Consider the following 24,057-nt stretch of genomic DNA (forward strand, 5'->3'; position numbering starts at 1 on the left):
GCGGCGGCGGCAACCGAGTTACGGCAATTAAGCGACTCTCTCTCTCTTGCACACAATCGATTGAGCATTTTCGCGTGTATAACGTCGTTATACGAGAGAGAGAGAGAGAGAGAGAGAGAGAGAGAGAGAGAGAGAGAGAGAGAGAATGAACCGGCGAAATGCACTTACTCTCGAGTGCGTGAGTATGTGTCTGCGTTAATACGTTAACAAAAATCGAGAGTCCGCGGAATGCGAGGGCGAGCGCGATGATTGAAAAAGCCACTACTATAACTCTTCGTCAAATATTTCGGAGGGAAAAATCTCTCGGATTCCAATCTATATAGAGTGCATCGGAATCTCTTTCGGTCTTCTCCTGTATATAGGGTAAAGAAGCTTTTTCCCAGGCTATTCTCTGTTTGCGTTCGCGGAAAAAGCCAATCGACTTGTAACAACAAATCGGTTTACTCTCTCTCTCTCGCGTGTACGCGTCGGGGTAAAATCATATCCGCTTCTGTGTGTGTGTATTATGTGAAAAAAAATAGACGCGCACGCAAGCACGACGATAAAACTCCAATTTTCCGCAAGCACAGGCGCCGCGAGCATTAAGTGCAGCGTAGAGAGAGAGAGAGGAATTCCTCGACGCAAAAGCCGCGAACGCGCGGCGGGGAGCTTAATGAAATTGTATATATACGTGCATAAAGACAGAGCCGAGAGGGGAAGGGATGCTGGCAACGGGCAATTTTTGCTGTAAACGGAAAAGAGAGAGAGAGAGAGAGAGCTTTCGCGGAGCTTGCGAGAGTGGAAACACGTGGTAAGAGAGTGAGACCGATTGTGGCTAATTGCGCATTAGGTATGCGTCTCTTGCTCTTGAGAGTAGGGTGAGACAAGATACTGTCTGATGCCGAACAACGACGAGAGCTTTTACGCGGCAATTTCAAAAATTATATCCTCCCGATTTTCATCGCGCGGCGTCAGATTTCATTTGGAAAGAGCTGCACGCACACACGCGCGCGTCAAACGTCATCATCGCATTAACGCCCGACTCGAAGTTTAATGAACATCGCCGCCGCGTGAGCTGCTCGCGCTAGCGATAATAACAAAATCGATATGTACACGCGCGAATTTCAAGCTCCCGCTCGCAATCTCCGCGCGCGTATATTAATATACACGATATCGGGCTCTCGAAATTAATTCGAAATTATTCCCTCCCATAAACCACACAATAACCCTTATAGGGATGATAGACCCTTAATCCAAGGCCGTCGGCTAAATTCACGGGGCGACTAAACGTAAGCGAGAGACGAAAAAGAAGAGGCGAGGGCACACGTGTTTTTTATGGAACTCCGGTGTGTACAGCGTGTACGTGTCGAACGTCTAAAACAATCCCCGGAGCAGCAGCAACGGTATAGCCTCGTCGCTAATGCCCTTTGACCGGCGGAGCGCACGACGGCGGGTTGTGTAGACTCTCTCTCTCTCTCTCTCTCTCTCTCTCTCTCTCTTACGGTGCGGCGGCGTTCGATTAACGGAGAGAGGGCATCGTCGTCGTTCTTTTCGCTCCGCTCGTCCGTCAGCGCGTTCATTTGTTCCTGCGGGATCGCTTCATCTGGCAATCGGGAGAGGATATACACTGTCCGGCCGTCGTCGTCGCTCCAGTTCTTCGTTCAGCCGTGCACGCGTGGGTATACCTATACTCCCTGTATATAGACTTTTGAATTAAAGCTCTACGTGCGATGTTTATAATTTTGAATTTCCCGCGCGCACAACAAAAGCTCCGCGAAAATCGACCGGTACAGCGCGTCGCGGCTGCGGAGAAACAATCTGCCCTCGGGCGCAAAGTGGTTCTCGTTAAAAACTTTCCGCGGTGGCCGCGCGCAAGCTCGGGAGAGAGAAACAAAGTTTCACGCCGTAAATAGACACGCGAGAGATGGACGTTTAAATATCGACGGAGAAGAGCGAGAGAGGGGGGAGAGCTTGCAGTATGGACTATCTCTAAGGAGATTAACGATAAGAATGCCGAGAGCCGAGTGGAATGCAATTAAGCTGACATTTAGGCAGGAAATGCGCAACGTCAAATTACAAGCGCCGGCCTACCGCTATTCGTCATACTGATTTATATTAGCCCGCGGGCGCGCTAATTCCTCGTCCCTCTTATATACAGCCATATTTGGTATTCGTGTGTGTAAAGCTGTCGCTTTTGTCGTCTAACTCTTTTTTTTAACTTTAACTTCCTCAAAACTCTCGGCTGCAAGTTCGGCCGTTGCTCGCATTCGTATATAAAACATAGGCAGTAGCCGTAGTGAAATAAGCCCTGCGAAATTACGTAGCATTATAAAACTGGCCCGAAAGCGGGAGCACACCTGGTGCCACTATTACTCACTTGTTGAGAGAGGGAGAGAGGGAATCGAAGCGCTAATCCATCGAGGGACACACTCTAAGAGCCTCGGCTCATTGTCCTCGTCAAGCCGCAAGCTCGTCTTGCAGGAGCTTTACGCTCTTTGCCATTGTAGAATTTCCTTCCGCGGAAACAATGGCCAGAAAGAGAGAGAGAGAGAGAAAAATAGCTCCGCAGAGAAAAATCACGCGCGGCTGCGTTTAATTTCTTCTCTCTAGCTCTTTTCATTTTCCTTCCGGCGCTCTCTAGAAATTTGTTCTCTCGCGTGTGCGTGTGTGTTGACGACCTCCATCCGCGGAAAGAGCTCGGGGTCAGTCGATAAATCGATACGGATTAGGCAACAGTGAGAGAGAGAGAGGGAGGAAATATTATACCGCGAGAGCTTTCGCAGCCGATGAAGAAAGAATTCCGCTGCTGCTGCGCGAGGGAAAACACGAACAATGGAGCTTTTTTACCTCGCTTTCTTGTTTTCGGCGATATTGCTCCGGTTTGCATGCGGCGATGGCGGCTCTCGAGACTATTATTGCGGAGAAACACCGAGGAGGATGGAATTAAAATTTGTCCATTCATCATCCTACGTATTTACGAGCTTGCGTACACGTGCTGTCTATTACGCAGCGCAAGCTCGGATGGTCCCCGATCGAAAAACAAAAGAATCGATACCTTCGGCCCTGGTGATAAACAAACCACCGGCTCTCTGTCTCGGTCGGAAAACAAAGGGCGAACACACGGCGCCTCTAAATTTAGAAGCCTCGGAGAGAGAAGAAATCAGATCGATGCACTGTGTATACACCTATACCCACGCACACACACGTTGCGCGCGGGCTAATTGAATTATGCAGATGAGACGTTGCGCCTAACCGACGCACGTCCTCCTCTATACGCGAAAACGATTACCGACGGAGTCGCCCGGAACACCTGGGGTTTCGTAACGGAAGCGTCTCGTACCGCGTATAATGTAAAAAGCTCGAGCTTTTTACGAGAAAAGTTTGATCGAACGCGCCCGGGGATTACTTCTAATAATTAACCGAGTCATTAGTGCAGCGTCAAAGGAATATTAAATTTACCTCTCTCTCATCGGCTTTGCCGCGCGAGTTACGCCGTGCAATTCTGAAAAATCCAGTACGCGGAATTGCTCGTCTTTTTTAACGAACTCCATACTGTACTCTGCGATTTAATAATGACGATAATAACAAAATAAGGGGAAGAAAGCCTCGAATACGGGCTTATTAAAAGACAGGCGCATTATTCCGCGAAGCTATGGTAAATACACTATTCATTCCGCGCGCGCTTCCAAGGTTGCGTCAATCCGAAAAGCTCTCGCGAAAACGCTTGTAATTTATGCATCGGTGTATACGCGATATTCCCTGGATTCTCTCTTGTATACAAGCCTCGCGAGTATAGTTGCGTGTGAATCTTAGCCGGAGGCTAAAACGCAGTGTAACGCGTTCACGTGTCACGGAGAGACTCTGTGGAGCTGATATAAGAGCCTAAGATAGTCAGTGAAGACAATGCGCGAGATGGAAACAATGGAGTACGTGTGTCGCGCAGCGAACTTCTGACGTGAGCGCGAGCTGAGAGTTGCTGGAAATTGCGCGGTCAGGCGTTAGGACGCCGCTCTCCCCTCTACTTTTCTCTCGGATTAAGGAATTACTTTTGTCAGAGAGGATGATGGCTGTGTGGGACGCGCGTCAGCCTTTTCCCTTTGTTCGTTGGACGTTTTTCGCTTTCGTTATGCGATGGTTATGTTTATACGTGGAAATTACCGACGGTCGGTAACTCATGCATAAAACCGCTTTAAAATCCTAGTAGCGTCAGTCTCTAACAATTTAAAAAAGACAAGCTCCCATAACTTCCCATTCAATCGCGATCATAAACTCCGACTTTCTCGCAACGAAATTCATCAATAATTCAACCCTAAAACCCCGGCGCTCAAATCCAACATAACCTACACGCACAAACCTCTTTCTCTCTCTCTCTCTCCCTTACCGTTTCATCGCTCGTCGTCCGCACTGAAAAAGGAAGCGAGAAAAAAGCTCGTCCCTTTTCATAAAACATTTTAACGCCGCGATCGCTCGGCATACCAAGTCTTCTCTCTCCCCGAGACGCTCATTCTTTAACGCGAGCGAGCGAGTACAGCATCGTGTAAGACGGCCCTGGCTGCAAAGTAGCTCGTTTAAAAAGAAGCCTCGACACATACCCACACTCGCATAGCTCGAGATTCAGCGTTATACCTTATACCTGCAGAAAGAGAGAGAGAGAATTTTATGGCCGAGACGCGAACTGCCGTTTTAGTCGCGGAAATCGATCCTGCGCGCTCCCTTTCTCCCTTTTGTTTGTCGGGAATTCGCCGCTTTTAAGGGATGAACTTTGCTCCCGCGGCTCGCGCGTACGGATAGAGATATTTTATAATTAACGTAATATTTTAGCCGTGCGAGCAATAACCGCCGCTTTTCAGCCGGGGCGAACTTGCGACTTTTCATGAAAATTCCTCGTGTGTGTGTGTGTGTGCCGCCGCCGGCAAATAGAATGCTCGCAAGCGTGAAAAAAATTTTGACGATGGAAGTTTTTATCGGACACCGCAGAGCCTGTGAAAAAAACTCTCGCGATGTATTTTTCCGCGAGCTCTAGACTCTTGATTAAAATAATTCCGGTGTGTGTAGGCCGCAGGTATTCTTTTTTTTTTTTTTTTTTATTTTGCCGATAAACCGATCGCACACGCGATCCAATGACTCTGTTCCGATAGGCCGACGTAGTGGGAGGAGAGAAAAAAAATTCACGTGTGTAGGTGTATAATACGTTGACGTATAAGTCTCTGCGAGCGTCATTAGTTTGACTGAGAAACGAGGGAGGAAATTACTCCCGACATCATCGCCGCCGCCTTTTTCGCGTACTACGTCTCCGGATCGTTAAGAAAAATGATCTCTCTCATCGTGCTGGTAGTCGTTGGCTTCTTCTTTTTTCTCTCTCCTTCGCTGCTACACCCTTCACCTTTAATTACGTTATCTGGCCGGGCAATCACGAGTGGCACTGCTGTACTTATCGGCTAATTGAATTCTGTCGCGCTGCGGCGGCTTCCAATGGGAAACAGACAAGATTTTCTAAATGCCCATCGATCTAATTTCCCTCTCCTGTATAGGAATTATGCCGAAGGAAATGGGCAAGAATTGAATTTTCGCTCAGCTTTATTCCGCATCGGGCTCACGTCCTTTGTTTTAATTCGATCCACGCCGCAACGAAACGAGGAGAAAAAAATTTGAAATAAAATAACCCGCCTCGACGGCAAAAAGCACGCAACATTACGTTCCCCATGACTCTCTCACTGCGTCTGACAGCAGTAGACTGCAGCCGTCGTCGCGAGGGAGCTGGAGGACGTGTAATTCCTCGGCGGGAAAAAAGGGCAGCGGCAAAGCGGATTCGAGAGAAAAAATTCGCGAGCTTTTCATCTTGCAAGCGTAGTGGTGCTGTGTATAACTGTATACAGTCGCCTCTCGATATCGCTGTATGTGTGTGTGTGTGTATGCGGGAAGCCGCGGCGGCGACGTTGATCGTTTCGCCGTGTGATTTATCTGCAACGTGTCCAGGACTAGGAGAAGAGGGTGGGACAGCAGGGGTCGCTTGCTAACCCCGGAAGACGGCTATTTGTCGGGGTTTGAGGTACTGGCTACTGAGGCTTTTTCCTCTTTATTGGGGTATTAAAATTTTTCGAATTGTTTCGCGTGTGCTTTTATATGATTTTTATTTTTTCGGGATGATGTATGGCTCTGTTGCTTGTGTGAACGTGGTGATTTTGGGTCAGAATTAGACTTTTAAAAATAGCTGCAGTGTATTTCATTTTAATGCTTGTTAAATGGAATAGTGAATAATATTCTGGACGGGTGAGGGTTTTTTATTTCGAGTTGAAGTTGCATACGCTGTTGTGTTATGCTGCTGGGCACTTGAAATTAAATTAGAGTACATTTTGCCGGTATTTTTACGTAGACGTTTAATTAACGTTATTGCAAGTTCCTGTAATAAAAAAACGGTCATAGCTCTGTGGCACTTTTTTTGATTGAAATTTTGTCAAGCGACTTCGTTGGTTCAAGATATAGAATGACTCTTATCAATTAAAACTTGCGAAAGAGCAGCGAAGTTATAGTTAGTTTTAAGACTTTAAAGCTATTGCACTCTCTGCTTGATCTGAATTTTATAACTCGAAATTCATAAAATTTCAATCTAGATCCACCTCAGATCCGTTAAATTTAATTCAAACACAGTCAAGCTTGCCTCAAACATACAAGCCTCCGGCATCAAACTTGACGCTCGTGCACCGCAGCAAAAATTCAATTTACCGAAGACATCCTCCTCCAACGCTGCAAACTCCTCGAACCTTAACGTTCCCAAGTACACAAGAACAAACAAACGTCATACCGTAAACACACTGCTAGTTTTTCTAAAAAATTATCCCCGACACACATCCCACGATCACTTTCCTCCTCAACTCGCATACAGCCGGGGTAGAGAGAGAGAACGTCGGGGCGCATATAACATTCGTCGAAAAATCCTCATACGCAAGCTCCCGCGGAGATGGAGAGCAAAACGCAGCGGCAGCTTTATTGAGCCGTACTCTCCCAGAGCAGCAGCAGCAGCAGCAGCAGAAGCACAGCAAGAGAGACATATATTCCTGCGGGAGGCTCTAGTTGCGGTGAAACTTTAAATGTGTGTGCTTTTGCGCTTTGCGCTCGAGTCCGGCGTGTGTATACAGAGTCAAAATGAAACTGCTGCTGCCGCAGGAAATTCCGTATTCCATTACGTTTATGGAATAACGCACGCGCCTGCGTGCGGGGGCGGGAACATTTTTCAAGCAGCGTCTTCCCAGACGCCACCGCCGCTGATGTACTTGCGTCTCCTCTTCATAAGGATAGAAAATAAAAAGAAACTTTTCAATCGCCATCGCCGGAGAATTATCGCCGCCGAGATGAAATGAATATAAAAGGAATGGAAGCGAGAGAGAGAGGGAGAGAGAGAGAGAGAGAGAGAGAGAGAGAGAGAGAGAGAGAGAGAGAGAGGAGGTATATAGGAAGGAAGAGCCCTTAATGAGAATATAATCGATGATTTACTGGCCCACCGGTTAATCACGCGTGCACGAGATAAACTCGTTCCCTTCTCTCACTATATAGCCATACACCTTCAGCCCGCGCGCGCTCGCGTTATCGCCTCCGAGAGAAAGAGAAGAAAGCGCGAACGCAGTCGTCTACTTCCCCCTACACTGCACCTATATATCGTATATACCCTCTCCCTTTTGTACTCGCGTCTTTATCTCTCTCTCTCTCTCTCTCTCTCTCTCTCTCTCTCTCTCTCTCTCTCTCTCTCTCTTTGCGCTTTATGTCTGCGCATCAGCGTTTCCCTCCCTCGGCGCTGAATTTTAATGCCGTGTATTGTTTTTCAAGTAGCGCTCGAGTTATTAATTTATGCGCAGAGGAAGTTTCGTGCGGAATCGACTCTTTTTTTCTGTCGGGCAAACAAAGCGTTAAACTTTAACAGCCGAAAAATTCATCCTGAGAGAGAGAGGCTGCGAGTGTAAATCAATTTCGCGGTACACGAGTCGCGCGCAGAGCAGCTATAAGGAGAAGATTAGTCACGCTCAACGTTGGATTATACGGAATCAAACTATACGGTCCCCTGGCGTGCAGGCTTGTCGATGAGAGAGAGAGAGAGAAAGACTGTGGGGACGACACTTGGAGGAATCATCTCTCTCCCGCGCGCGTCTCGAGTGGTTAGACCCCCCTAAGGGGGTGCGAAAGTCGTGAAGTAGCAGAAATTGGGGTCCGGGGCAGGGGGAATCTGATTGGTTATTGTCTTCTAGGTTTTTCAGGATCGTCGCTTTGTGAATTGGAAAGTTGATTAGGGAGATCGCTCGAATATCGGTATAGTAGTCGTCGTTTTTATCTTCGATGGGACATCGGAGTCGCTATTCGGAACGCAGTGTCTCGGTTCGATGGAGCAGTTGCGGATAAGAGACGCTGATGATTACTTTCGGATTCGTTTTTCGCGCCGTTGCGCCTGAAAAGAGAGCCGAGAGGTTTTCGCGAGAAATGAGCGGGATGAATTTACGCTCTAGATTATTTTCATGTCCGTGTCGCGGAAATTTTCTTTTCGAAGCCGATATAACACAAAAGTGAATCGTCACACTCCCAAACGCATTTTTCAAGCAGCGAAGCCCGTTAAATCCTGCGCAAACTCCCTCGAAAATCTAAATAGCTAGAATTCAGTCCAGCAGCAGCAGCGCAGCTCCTTAACATTCCTTTCCCCGAAATTCTTCCTCTAATTACTCGCCTCGCACTATCCAGCTCTCTTCCCTACGGCATTCCACATCTATACACACAGCAAAATCCCAGCAGCAGAAGCAGCCCATCGTCGTCATCATCATCGCGGCCTCGATCCACCTCAGAAGTGGCGCTCGTCGAAGCGCGACCGGTCGCTATTTGGCAGCTGGAAGCGATTCAATGCCGCAATATTACACACACTGGGTCGAGCGGAAGTCGACTCCTATAAATACGAGTAAGAGGGGCCTCATCTCTCTCTGGCGGGCAAAAGTTGCGCGTTTGAAATATTCGATGGAAACGAGGTGACACCTGGCGCCGTCCCTCCCACTAGAGCTGAAAGGTGTCTTAGCGCAAACCTAGCTCTCTCTCTCTCTCTCTCTCTCTCTCTCTGAATAATGCTCCTTCCATCGGTTCGCTGATCTCGCCGATTTCGTCTTCGTTAGAACGTTTAACTCGGCACACCTTTACACGAGCTTTTAATACACTCTTTCGGCATACTACTGCCCAGAGCTGCGCTAGCACCAAGGGGGTATATAAATCCTCACTCTCTCTATTTTTATCTCTCGCGAGCTCTCGTGTGGCTTACGTAAATAAGCTCTCTTCGCTGCACACTCGGCCCGCCGCGTGTTTGTTTATTTGTCGAATTATTAATCCGCGCGCGCTGGCTTGAGAAATCGGCCGTCCGTTTTTCGGGACACGCCGAGGAAATTATTATTTATATACATGGCGCGCGGCGGCGTATCTTTTTTCGTGTTCCAGGTGAGCGAACGAGTCCGGCCCACGACGTAAGTCGTGTCGCGCATCGATTTCATCCCGCAGACCTTCCTCCGAGAGAAAAAAGTTCTATCCGCCGGCAGTTGTGTATATATATATATATATATAAACAAGAGAGAGAGAGAGAGAGGGGGGGAGAGAGAGAGAGAGAGAGAGAGAGACAGGGGCAAAAAGTGCCGGTCGATGCAGCCGCGAATTACACGCTTGTCGCTCGCAGCAGCGCCGGAAACGAGCCGAGCTTTGTCGCGCGTGTTATCGAGCCGATCACCCGAGCTTTCGCTTCGCGGAGGAGTCTCGGCTCCTTCTGTTTTGTGGGTGTGTACTATCGCGAAAATATCGCCGAAACTTTCGAGACGAGCCGCTGTGTAAATTAGTACACGCGCAGCGTTTTCTCTCGCTCTTCCTTATTAAAAAGCCTAAACACGCCGGATTACGAGAAAAGAAGAAGCAGAGAGAGAGAGAGAGAGAGAGTCGTTTCTCGAGAGCTGAAAAAAGGGGCCGCGAGTGTACAGCAGCAGCAGAGAGAGAAAAGTTTCGCTGGAGAACAAAGCAACTTGTTGGCATCAGCTGCATCTCTCTCTCTCTCTCTCTCCCGATATTAAAGCCGGAGTATAGTACAGTAGTAGTAGTGGTAGTAGTAGCGCTGCCATTTTCCATCTTAAACATAATACTGTCCTCGAGCATCTCTCTCCCTCTGCATTTTCCTCTCTCTCTCTCGAGGAAGCAGCTGCCATTACGCAGATGGACACGGGGAAAAGATGTCGCGATTTATCCTCCTCCTCCTCCTCCTTGAGAAAATGCGAATGTATATACAGTACACGTCGTCTGGGCCACTCAGGCGGAATTGTCGTATGCACTCCTTTTTTTCTCGAGAGAGGGGATTATCGTACACGTCTGACGAGATTACAAACATTCGCGCAGTTTTGAACAAAAGCGCGCGAAATTCAAACTTCCCGCCATTGTGCGTCTGATTAAAATTCTTGACCCGTTATACAGCTTTCTTGTGTGTATCTATTCGCACAGCAGCACGTCGGCGAAGCTATAGTTTAGAAAATAAGTCGGAGTAGAGTCGCAATCTTTTAACGGCGCCGTCGCGCAACACTGCTCCAGATGCGCGAATTTACCGAGAGAAAGTGGCCGCTTGTGTTTTTCTCGGCTAATAATAATAGCCGGCCAGCGACAATCAATTCGCTCGTAAAAGTTGCGACGTAACCCCGCGAGTGTAGAAGAGAAAGGGAGCAGTAGTGAATTTAGGCGTAGAGCTGCAGAGCGCAAAAAAGGCTAAGCGGAACGAAAAGTGAAAGAGAGACTGGTGTGTGTATAATGATATAGAGACAATGGAGCGAAACGCGAGCGCGAATATAAATTTTTGCTGTAGGTACGCCTCGAGGTAGGTTAATTTGTAACGGCCGGCGATTAACTCGACGCTTGTATCTCGGGCTGACAGTCGCACGCGCGCGTATAAGCGATTAATAACAGCGTTTACGCGTCTTCTTTTTTCCCTCTCGCGGGGGCGGTTGCGGCTAACAGGTGATGATGGATTTGCGCTTCTTTTTCGGCCGCGCCGTAAAACGAGTTTCCCTAACGAATATACCTATACACCGCGCGTTAAAATATGGAAATCTCATATCGCGCATCAAACGCAGGCTCGCGAAAGGGCCAGTCGACTGATGATCGGGCAGTCGACTGTCCTCTCCTCTCTCTCTCTCTCTCTCTCTCTCTCTCTCAGCTTCCAGAGAGGGGCCCTCGAGTTGATTCGTTTATGAGCCGATGACACGTGCGAGCGCCACGTGTCCGCGAAGAGGATAAATTATTCGCGGCTGCGGCGTTGTCTGCCGCAGCGTTAGCCTCTCTCTCTCTCCTATATGTGTCCCGAGCAGCCGACGCACTCGACTCTCTCTCTCTCTCTCTCTCTCATACACGATAACGTCATCTATAACGCATCTGTCCGCTGCCACTGCTGCTGTGCCGCTACTGGGCTGTATATGGAGTGCGCAGTCTCTCGCGAGGGATGTGCGTCTGTCGGGCCATTTAGCGGCTGTACTCTGCTGCAGCGTATATAGTGGACACGAATGAACAATGAATAATAAGACGACGTTTTGAAATTTCATACACACGAGCTCTCCTCTCTCATGCATCACAGGAGAGCCGGTTAACGAATGACCAATCAGCATTGTCTCTCAGCGGCCTAATGAACCGAAAGACGCGAAAGAAAATCAACAATCAGCGCCAGAAGAGAGCTGGCATCGTCCCCAGCACGCGATGATTAAATCCACCCACGCAGACCACCACCACTAGCTCCTTCTCTCAAAAGACACGCATACAACGGAGGCCAGTTCTCTCGTCGCACACAATAGCTATAACTACAGCGGTAGAAGAGAGCAGCGCACACATAGGGGACCAGCGTAGAGAGAGAGAGAGAGAGGCGCTAATTAATTGGCTCGTAAATTAATGCTCGTACAATGCGCCGAACGCGCGTTCGAGTCTCTCTCTCTCTGATCTATGCGGCATTTTCGCCACTTGAGGCGTCATTTCCAGCCATTAACGCATTCCCTCTCCGCGCACTCTTATATACACTCTACATACTATCGCTCTCGTGATGTATAAGCTATGTGTATAAATGCCGGGGCTTTTCACCGTCGCCGGCGCGCCCGAACTTTGTTGTGTGCGCTGCAACGCAGAGAGTATAGTTGGCCGGTATGGAGAGTAGCGAGGGAATTAGTCCCGATATGAAGCTGCAGAGTGTGCAGAGCGGGGCAGCCCAGGCATTTCGCGGTTTAGCCCTTCGCACTAGCTGTGTGTGTGGGTTGTGTGTGTGTGTGTAACTATTATGTACCGCAGTAGCCCGGACCCCGGCTATCTATATGCGTGGGTGTATCTTGATAGGAATTTCCGATAGTTTTGAGGCCGCTGCAGCGGGGCGATTGTGTTTTTTCGAGACTGCAAAATTAAATCAAAGAGCGAATAGCTGAATATATATATAACCGTCGAATTAACAAAGGCGCACAGCGTTGTCAAACTTTTCCTCTCGGGGTGAAATTCCCGTTGATTATCGCAAAATTACGCGTGAAGTAATTAAAGTTTCAACTACCGTTACACTACGCAAGCTCTGCAGCGAGTAATGAATATTCCGAAAACTCGAGCCCCCTTCCCTTCGCTCTTGAACTAATAGCTCGAACCCGTAATTCGATTTCCCCCCTCTTATACTCCTTTTTTAATTAAATCACTTGCCTCAAGCTCACCTCTCTCTCTCTCTCTCTCTCTCTCTCTCTCTCTCTCTCTCTCTCTCTCTCGAAACAAACATTCTCATTAGCGCCAGCAAAGCTTCTCAAAAAAAGCTCGCGCGCGTGCGCGCGCAACTGGTAGACACTCGAGAGAGAAACCTGACGAGCTTAACTAGCGCCTTTTTCTTCTTTCGAATTTCCCGGTCCTGGCACTTACTCGACTCTACGTACACTTACTTACTTACACAGATCAGAAAGAGTGTCACACTGTCTCAAGCCACCGTCGCCGCTGTACAATTGGCGCACGAGTGTGTTGACGCAACTACAGCCGTGCGGATTTTTGCTTTCGGGATACAGTGTGTATATAGTCTTATACTCAAGTGTTAAGGGTCGAGCTACGGATTTAGACTTTGCATCTGGTCCGGTCCATCTTTCTCTCCGCGACGACGACTGCGACGACGATCGGAATGAAAATAAGTGTAAAATGTGCAGCGGCTGCCCGAGAGTTCCTAGAATACCGTAGCGAATGTGAGCTTGGGTCAAGAACGCGGGAAATTCAAAAATTTCCGTTTCAACGTTTAGCGACTCTGCGAAGGCTATGTGTGTGTGTGTGTGTGTGTGTGTGTGTACTCGCGCAATGTTTCCTCCATTTTAAGATTAAAAGGAGCCGAGGCGGAAACAATACAGAGAAAACACGCCTCCGCGTAGGCTATACTACGATACGACACAGACAATGGCCTCTTCTCACACGGAAACGTGGGCGGGAAAGCGCTGGATTAGGGTGTGTGTGTGTGTGCGTGTGTGTGTATCGCGAACTTTTGACTCTGAATCTTCGCAGGAAATCCCGTCGGCGTAAAAAGTAACGTCGGCTAATTGCTCTCGCTTTTGGCCAAGCGCCGACTGTTTCGGCTTTACTTTTTTTTTCGATTTCGCAACGCGCGAAAACCACTTACGGAAAATATGCCCCACCAGACGTAATGATTTCTAAACGCGAACACAATGCATAGCTCTTGAGGCGACGAGTGAAGGGGAAAAATATTTAAAAGCCGCAGGTGTACGCAGATAGTCTAATCGCGTATCTGCGCCGACGGCAAAGCAGAGCCGGCTATTGGCATAGTCCGAAAAGTCGATTCGGACAGACGGGCCGAATTCGGCGCGAAGCCAACTGTAATTCAACTGCAAGCCCTTATCGGCGAGTCGGCTGCTCTGCAACCCACTTTCGCGAGACTGCTTACTATTTTCCGGCTCGCAGTCTGTCTGTGTGTTTAGTGTGCACTAATCGATTTTCCTACTCAAAATTCTCCGGAGTTAGCGCAGCACATCCGCGCGTGTGGCTTTCTCATTATCGCGATTGTTTCTCGACAATAGACACGAGGACGACACAGTTTTCCGTATACAGTCGAGCTCGAAAAAGCTCCTCTTCCTCGGCCCATTGTGTATACCAGCAGTTTCTCTCTCTCTCTCTCTCTCTCTCTCTCTCTCTCTCTCTCTCTCTCTCTCTCTCTCTCTCTCTCTCTCTCTCTCTCTCTCTCTCTCTCTCTCTCTCTCTCTCTCTCTCGCTCTCACTCTCTCGAAAGGGCCAGCAGCAGAAGCTCGCATATCCAAGTTGAAAAAGCTCGGCTCTGTGTGTAACTCTGGCAAGTTGGCTACGGTATCGCAGTGACCCCTTTTTTATGCTCTTCGCGTCTCGGAGCTCTACAATGAGTGCAGCGACGCGTTTGTTGATATAAAAAAAGGACGTATAGTAGTATACTGGTAGTAGTGCTGCTGCAAGAGAGAGAGAGGTGAGTTAAAAAACGGGGTGTCGCGAATTTCCTCTCGCTCTTTGACACTGTGTGTATAGTGCACACTATAGTGTTTTTAATTAGCGTAATTCGCTTTGTAAACGCAGTGGAGAGAGGAGTAATGGCGAGAGAGTAAGCCTTTTTCGAGAGCTTGCAAGCTTATCACGGCCGAGTCTATACTGTTATTCAACAGTTGGGATGTTCGAGGGGTGCGAAAGCTCGTTCGTTTTCTTTTTACGCGAATCTTCGAGAGAGCAAACGTGTTTGTGTATTAAAAAAGCGTATAATACGAAAAAAGAGTGAGAGAATCGATCGAGGCCGACGTGACGAGATAACGCACGCATCGCTCTCGTATAATCGAATGCTCCTATCGCTGCGTGCGTCATCGGAAATTTGGCGCGGCTTTATACATACCTATAGCATCGCAAAGCAGCAGCAAATATCGGCTTCTTTTCCAAGCCTATACAGTGTAATAAAAACTCGAAAAACCAGGAATTATCGAACACCCGGCTTCGAAAATCCCCGTACACGCCTCGCAAGCTCTAAAGCTCTCCCGCCGCGGAAGAAGATGAAGACTCGCGTAAGATTCGGAGATCAATGTCTGCGTCTGGAGAAGAGATAGACACATAGGATCAGAAGCCACGACGGCGGTGACAATGGCGCCGTTCACCTCTTCGCCGCTGTATACACGAGCGCAAATACAAATATACAGTGTACACTATACCGATGTTGTACAGAGCAGAGGCGAATATTATGCTGCGCGCATCAGAATTCCATGAGCCAAACTGGTACGAGGCCAAAAGAACTGCGCGTGTCCTGGAGAAGAAAATCGAGCGGACTTTGGAATTTTACCAAAGCGCTTTTATTTAATGCGATGACGTTCGCTCGCGCGAGAGCTTTGCTGTACACTTCTTCTTTGATGGATTGAAGTGCGCGCGCGCCTTTGCGCTAAAATTAGTGGATGCGCTCTAAATTTTATCGCGCGCACTCGCGGCGCGTTTTGTAACGGCGATTAATTCGTACTATTACCGAGGATATACTACGCGGTATGCTTTACTGCGTAAGTAAGATGTGTGATTTTGCGACGTGGTGTTGTGAAAAGGTGAAGGAGAAAAATAGTAGATTCGAGTTTGCCGTGAGTGCTGCGAGAGAAATGGGGCAGTTCGTGATTAGGATATTTTAGTAATCGAAATAACTCGAGCTGCTGAACTTTCCGGCCTTCTAGTCTCCGACTAGCGACGCTAGGTGGCGCACGGGCACTTTCTCCTTTCCTCAATCGGTATCCGCGCGCAGAATGTACATAAGGTCGTAGTGTGTCGCTTGTGCCAAATAGCTTTGTCAAGCCTGCTGCTTTTATAGACCGCTCATGCTATAACTGTAGAGTTTTCCTAACTTTTCAATACTATTTTCTTTATAGCAAGCTTACCTCAAAATGCCTTTAAAACTTTATATTGTCGATTTTGAGGTTGCCGTGCTATAAAATATCGTATACGAAAAACCTCGAGCAAGGTAGAAAACCATCTCCCACAACACTGTCATAATATACTATTTCTATTACTTTCAAGTATATACTAGGCGAGTAAGCTGAATTAGGCGTTATTTACCAGAGGTAGCGAACACAGCACGCGAGATTCGATCCATACGCGCTTACAATATTCAAAGCCATCTCACTCGCTCTACTCGTGGATAATTTACAGCCGCTCTCTCTTATAGGCTATATACTGCTATTTTCGCGACGGATATCCAATGCTAATCGAATCACGCCCTCTGGCCTCGCGTGAAGAGAATTTCCCGATAATCGCTCTCGCCAGGATGAAGTCTGCCGTCGCCGCTTTTTTGGCGGCTCTATACGCTGCAGACGTCCCCATATATATATATGTATATGTATATATATATATACACACCTTACTATCTGTATACACAACGAAAAAGCTCAGACGTTATAAAGGGGTAGAGCGAACGCCGTGATTTGCATTCGAGTCACAGCGCGGCGCTTAATCATTCCAAGCAGCAGCAGCTGCGTTGAAAAGAAGATATCGTAGCGAGAGCTTTCGAATTAATATTTTCCACTCAGAGTCTCTCGCGGAATTTTTTATCCTTTTATTTATGCATCGCGTATAGCGAGCTGTGTGTGTGTGTATATACATTAATCGCGTTTTAACCTAATTGAAAATAGGAGGCTATAAAACACAAAGAGAGAGAGAGAGAGAGAGAGAGAGAGAGAGAGAGAGAGAGAGAGAGAGCCGAAACTCGATTAGAGGCGTCCATTACGGGAATGGACACATACACACGTAGGCGCAGAAAGTTACACAAAATTAGCCGTCTAAGCAGATTTTCGCTCTCATTTATACGCCAAACGCGGGCTAATGAATTTTCCTTGGTTAAACCGGCCGCGAGAGCTGAGGAAGTCTCTAACTTCGTAATCCCGGATTTCCTTCTTCTTCTTCTGCTTCTTCTTTCGGCCGTCGGTTGTTCGCGGACAATAAAAATTATACCGGCCGTGGTATAAGATGACGCCGAGAGAGAAAGAGAGACAGAATAAACTTGCCGCTTGGCGAAACGTAAGGCTCATCCGTTAATCTCGGGACGGAAGGGTTAACTTTTTGAAAATTAGCCCCGCGTGTGACGTATACTTAGAATGATCGGATTATAATTCGTAATGATTCGAACTTGGAAATTTTGAGGGATGAGCTGCTGTAATTATTATTTTTTTTATGAAACTGGGTTACGCTCGATGTAATGTTTAACGAAGAGCAGAGGATAAAGTACCTGCGGCGATTGTTCGAAACTTTGATACGCGTTACCCAGTGAACAAAAGCGCGGAATAATACAGGCCAATAAATACGTTGGTTTTCGGAACTCGACTATACAAAACCGTGCGTATACGAATCCTTTTGTTGCCTCGAACCGGTGGAGCTTTTATTTAGCTTTATACACGCGAAAATCAAAATTTCCAGCGTAAAACAGCGCAAATGTTTATCCTCAATCTCATCGTGGGGAAGAATGTCTTCTCGCCGCTGTGTATAAAATAATTATTCTCGCGGCGTCGCACACCACACATAGATACAGTATATAACACTCTCCTCTCTCTCTCTCTCTCTCTCTCCGGAGTGTCGTCACGCGCACCGCCGGCACGTCTGGCCGATCGATCTGTCTCGATCCTCTGGAGATGCTAATTAGCCCGGGCAAGCCAGCCGACGTTGCCTCTATACATTCAATCGCTGCTCCATAGGCAAGACTAGAGACTACATCGTTATAGCGTCATTACCGATTCGCGAGAGCGCGCAAGCGCGCATCGGAGCCTTAATGAGCCGTCGTCGGAGGTTATATTATGCGCGGAGGGAAAAAAAATAGTGGAGTGTCGTCCTCGTCGCCGCGACGGGGCTTGGATAAACCCTCGACTCGACGTTAGCGCATATAGGCTGTACTTACGCGTCGGGAGCTAATTATTGGAGCTCGATAAACGTCAAGTGTGCGCGAGCGGGGATGATGATGATGTGTCGGTGCGTGTGCTGTCGTCTTTCGGATTGAGAGAGCTTTTTTGTTTGGGGGGAGGGGGGTTGTTTGGAGACACGTGGTTTCCGTATCGACTTAATAGTTTTGTTGCCTGGTTATGGAAGCTTCTGCTGGTTATGAATAGAATATGGCGTAGTGTATAGCTTGTAGGGTGTTATATGCTTTCTTGATCATTTTATACGTAAGTTATAATCAGGGCTTGCAAATTTCACAACTTCTACAAGCAACTAAGAGCTCTTGGAAATTTTCTCGGAGTTGGCGAGTTCTTGAAAGATCGATGTCTAGTTATATAATTATAAACCCTCTGGAAAAAATTTTTCGAGAAATTCAATTACTCGATCAAAACAAGCTGGACATATATACCTTCTTAGAAAACTTGTTACACGGATTCTAGAAATTTGTACGTAGCAAAATCCTTAATCACATCCTACATTATATTTCCCAACTCGATAACAATCCCTCCTCCACATCCATCACCAAAACACAAACGACAATGCAGCTCGCGCGCGATTAAACCATAATGTAACACACTCCAACTTCCATCCCGGCACTCATCGAACCAACAAGCGTATATATACCCGCACCTCGACACAGAAAAAAGTGACTTTCCGCGTAGGCATCGTAATCGCAGTGCAGCACTATAGTCTCTCCCAGAAAATTATGCAAGCGCGTCGCGCAGCCCACGAACAAAAGCGCGGCGTACTATTAGAAAGTGGATATACGACGTCGTGTCTTCCATCTCTCGCCCACTCAAACTCGTTCGTCGCTCGGAAAAAAAGCTCTCTCTCTCTCTCTCTCTCTCTCTCTCGTGGGTGGTAGGCGAGCTTGCGATTTTTTCCAAAACCGCTTTCTTTCGCTCTCTGCTCAGGAATTTTTTAATCAGCGAGAGAGAAAATGAGAGGACGATCGATCGCTCTGCGCAGTCGGGGAAAAGGAAAACAGCTCGACGCCCCGCGATGTGTGTACAAATCGCTGAGCAATCGGTATCAACAATCGCCGAGGGTAATTGAAAATCTTCCGGAGGGAGAGACATAAAAGAGTAGCCAGTGGTATGGAGTAGAGAGAAAAGCTCGGCTCTGCTGCAGCGAGAGGAAAATAACGGCGCGCGACTTTGAAGAGAGAGATAGGGAGAGAGAAAGGTGGGAGTCCATTAACGAGTGCCGTTTTCATGGCTCATTCTTTGACGCGAGACTCAAAGCTCTCTCTCTCTCTCTCTCTCTCTCTCTCGCGCGGGCTGCACAATAGATCGTTCATTACCGATATACATACCTCCTCGCGAGAAAGCTCGTAATGAGGGGTGAGAGAGAGAGAGAGAGAGAGATATGCGAAAAACGTAAAAAGGCAGCGCGAGTCTTGGCGCATTCAGTTATACCTCGGCCTATATTATGAAGCTTCGCTCACTCGCTCTGGTCTCTCCCTCGACAATTTAGAACTTTTGACTGTGCGCGCGCGAGTGTATACTTATATATCTCTCAAGACGCGAAGCGGCGACGGCCTCGTTTTCAGCTTTCAAGCTCAATAGGAAAAATCTTCGCTCTGCGGCGGCAAGGGGGAAGGGAAAAAGGCCGCAGAATGGGAGTGTTGAGTGGATAAAAGAGGATTGAGGCCTCGAGGATCTCGCAAACCTCTTTTTTTTTCGTTTTCGCGCGCGCGTGTGTGTCGCCTCTATATTTTTTTTTTTTTGGATATATATTGTTGATGTATTAAGCTGTCTGTCATCGAGGATTTTCAATTTTGTTTTTTTACCAGGGGGACAGGTGAAAAGATTGATATGTATATACGTATATATGGATGATCGATTGGTTTGTAATTGCCGGACTCGATCCCGACTGGGTGTATGTATGAAAAGCATCGTTTGCCTTTAGCTCGGCAATTTTTCGCGTTCGGAATAAAAGTGTAGCTGCGCCTTATTTATAAATAACAGGTGTATCGTCGGCAACAATGGCCGAAATTAAACGAGACCCGTCGATAATATATTATACGGTATCTTATAAATTTCCTCGAATAAGCTCCGATTATACCCTCGAAATAAATATATTCGGGGTAGTACCGTACCCGACTCGATTTTAAAACGCAGCGTTTCTCTTTTACGATCGCTCGACAAGTCATCATTTTTTCCCTCTCTCCACACCAGTATCGGAGCTTATTCAATTTATATTGGCTCTTTATAACACAGCAAATATAACCCCGACGCGTTTATTTTCGCGGCTTTTCATGCCCGATAATAAACACACACACACACATACATACATACATAACTTCTCTTTGGATATAATCGATAAATTACACATGCACACACGTCACACATACACCTACTGATAATCGGAGAAATAGTGCATATATATATATATATATATATATATATATAATGTATTATATAATGTTCGCAGTGAATCGAGAGGAAGAACGTCGCCGGAGATGGCGGCGGCGAGTTTCCCGCCCAACTTCACCAACGTCGGCGTGATAGAGAATTGGTGAGTACTTACTTGGCAAACACGAACAAAGACGGAGCCGCAGAAGGTCTGCTCTTTCTTTCTTTCGCGCGAGAGAAAATTTTTTTTTTCGTTCGCTAAAGGGAACAATCGCCGCAGATGCAAATTTTTTTTCCCGCCTGCAGCGACTAATGAGCGCATACACTGTATACGTATATATAAAGAGAGAGAAGAGACGCTGCGCGCTTTGTGCCGGGTTTCGTCTTGGTGATTCTGCAGTGACGAGGCGTGTAAGGGCATGATTTTTTTTTAAGAATATTTTACAGTTGATATGCCCTGGATTTTTATTTTGCGCTGACGAGAGACACCGCAGAATCGTCAATTCGTTTTTAGCGGTATTATTACATAATATAGAGTAATATAACTGTACTATATTGTCCTTTTTTGCTTATATATAACTATTTGGTTTGATCTCGTCATTATATCTCTATTTTTTTGTTTTTTTGGTATATATAACACACTTTTCGATATCACGTTGTTATACTTATACGAATCGTAAGATTATTATCGTTGATGAATTAACTAATTATGTATACCCACATATTATATTAACATAGTTTAAGGTTCGCATACTATATATATTATTATTATACTGTATCTTACATGTAATCTCGTAATTAGGACAAGTGGATCATCTTAATATATTATCTATTACATATATATTATATATAACCTTAGAAAATTGTCTATAGTCTTACACGCAGATGTTTATTATATATATAATTATACATAATCTAAACGTATTCTTAATCTAAACAACGTAAATTATGTATACATCCTACTCTATTAATACCTCTATGTATAACATAGGTCACCAATTATTATTATATATATATCTCATATAGTCGTATATATATATCTACATCACCCACGTAATAATCTCATATTATTATTATTACTATATACTTGTATTTAATCAATAAAAATCGCGACTGCACCGCTCACTACGTTGGAATATATACCTACATAACAAAATCCGTATATATATAGTAGGTTATATTTAGACTAATTATATACCGTAGCCGCATGACAATGAGTATCTCTAATTTTGTTACATATTACATATAGATATTACGACATCCTCTTACCTCAATTAACTGTGCATAGACAGCGAAGAGAGCTTGTCTACGTTAACATCCAAATTAACCACATAGCAATAATAACGTAGAAAATTATTATAGCTTTAAAAATATACGTATAACGTTGATCATATATGGGCGAGCTTTCAGTCGAACGACGCTGCAAAGCGATTAATTCGTGCAAAAGGGCATATTATATATACATGTATACACCTATATAGAGCCGCTGCGCATCTAGATTAAAATAGAACGACGTATGTTCCTCGCATGCATGCATAGACGAAAATTCACGATACACACGTATATACACATATAGTCACGGTGTTACACAGCAAAGTAATAGTAGCGGATAGATCGAAGGGCAGATAAATGGAACGCGCCGCGTGGAGTGTATAATAAAGTACAAAACACGTTTTATTAAGTCATTCCTCGAGTCTCTCTAATAACAGCCTTTCCACGCACGGAAAATATTCAATTACGAATCCTGCACGGCGGTGTGAAAATCGCCCGAGACTCTCTCGGCAACCTCGAGCGATATTATACACTATATACACTGGAGCACGTGTAAACGGAAAGGCCTAAATCGAGTCTATAACCGATAGCATCGAGCCGGAAATAATAGGAGCGTTTCTTCGGCCGATTAGCCATAGGGACGAGTTCGTGCAAATATAACACGGATGCTCGCCGCGATTTTCAATTACACATACCTAGAACGCCGGGGTTCTGTGTGTTTGTGCGCAGAAATCGATCGAAGCTGGAGACTTTAATCATCCGGAGTCGCATCGCAAGAGAAATGCATAACACTGGGGTGTGTACACGAAAAAAAGCGGCGATGCGGGCAAAAAGTAGGTCTGCGCTTTGATTAAAGCTCCGCCTCGAAGAAAGACTCCTCGATCCCTTTCATTTCTCGGATATCGAAAGGCGCGAGATTCAAAAATCGCGCCGTGTTTACACACGCGAGGATATTCAATTATACACCCACACGTTTATATAGAAGCGTTCCTAATTTCGAGCTTTTTCTTCATCTCGAAAGCTCTCTCTCTCTCTCTCTCTCACGCGGACCAAAAATTCATTCTTAATAAGTCCGCAGTTTTAATTAAGCTCCGGGAGATAAAGGCGGGAAAATTCTTTGAAAAAAGCTCGTTGAGAAAGAGAAAAGCTCGCGATTACAATACACTAATGGATATTAATCCCGCTGCGGACATGCGAAAAACTGGACCACACTGCGCGGAGAAGAAGAAAGTAGTGTGTATAGAACGATCGGTCGATAAGAAAAATGATTTTTCGCGGACGACTTGCTCCGCCGCGCTTTCACCAGAGAGATAGATGACGAGGACGCTTTTAGCGAACGTTTCGCTGACTATACATAGCTCCGCGTTTTAAAACAGTGAGTGAGATATCCTCCCGTGTTTTAATCTTCCCCGGAGCTCGTAGTCTGCACTTTGCTTATACACCGACACTCGTCGTTCTCAGCTCTCAGCTTGGGCAGAGGAATATGATTGATAAAAACTTTTTTCATCTGCAGCGTCGCGTCGTGTCTACGCGTTGTTGTCTGCACACTTCTACATATAACTCTCTCGCGTCGCTTAATCGCTCGACTGAAGAGTATTTAAGCAAAGCTCGACGTATACATGATATTATCGTCGAGCTACGGGATCAACAGACGCGGCTCCGGATACTCGATTAGCTCGATCGCATTCGACTACCCGTTACACATTATACGAGTGTATATATATATATATAGAGGAGCAGCCCGTATACTTCCCCCCAGGCGCTTTTTAATAAAGTCTATCGCTACTTCTCGCCCGGCGAGCTTTTTACGCGCCGGAATGTACGATCGATATTATACTTGTGATATCGGAATGCAGCAGCAGCCCCTTTTCGTGTATAGCGGAGAGAGAGAGAGAGAGAGAGAGAGAGAAAGAGAGCTGCAGGGATGGCACGACAGGGATTCGGTAACGATCCGGCCGTGATATCTCTGCCAGGGTATTCCGAATCGCGTGTGTAGCCTAGCCAACTCCGCGCAGCCTTCTCCCTCTGTGTATGTGTGAGTGGCTATATACATACGTCTATGCCAGGGTATTTGCAACGAGAGCTTCACCGTGTGAGTATATATATATAGTATATACAGCGAGCGGTACCTTGCGGCGGCGGCGACACGGCCGTATTGACTTCTTCTTCGTGTTCTTCTTCCTCCGCGTCTGCTGAGAGAATGATGCAAGGAAAAACGGAATTACGATATTTTTCCCTCTGTGTACACACAGGAATTTCGGCTTATATTATACACTCGCGCACACGCAGGGCAGTCGTAAATACGTTGGAGCGCAGCTGCGGCGGGAATTTGCATGGAGCTTTCTTTTCGTACTTTGCGCGCATTTTAACGCACGCGACGCGAGAAGGCTATCGGGGAATTCATAAAAAGTTATAACAGTTGCTTAAAAGTACGATGTCGCACGGGAGCCGTTATAGATATTCGATCTGTGTGTGTGTGTGTGTGTATTGTAGCTTATGG

At 46.5% G+C, this 24,057-nt stretch overlaps 1 protein-coding gene across 3 annotated transcripts in view; it reads left to right on the forward strand.

Annotated features, from left to right (window-relative positions):
- The window catches only part of LOC100123736 (RNA-binding protein Musashi homolog 2), a 51,562-nt gene that overhangs the window by 1,322 nt on the left and 26,183 nt on the right, over positions 1–24,057 (forward strand). For all 3 annotated transcript variants that reach the window (XM_031931011.2, XM_001607388.5, XM_031931012.1), the window contains one exon: positions 20,365–20,448. Coding sequence is in view for 1 of the 3 variants with exons in the window: in XM_001607388.5 (XP_001607438.2) it covers positions 20,393–20,448 (56 nt within the window). In the remaining 2 variants the exon portion in view is untranslated. Of the gene's footprint in view, positions 1–20,364; positions 20,449–24,057 lie in introns of those variants that run through there.

This window comes from Nasonia vitripennis, chromosome 5, assembly GCF_009193385.2.
Source record: "Nasonia vitripennis strain AsymCx chromosome 5, Nvit_psr_1.1, whole genome shotgun sequence".
In the NCBI taxonomy this organism is placed as follows: domain Eukaryota; kingdom Metazoa; phylum Arthropoda; class Insecta; order Hymenoptera; family Pteromalidae; genus Nasonia; species Nasonia vitripennis.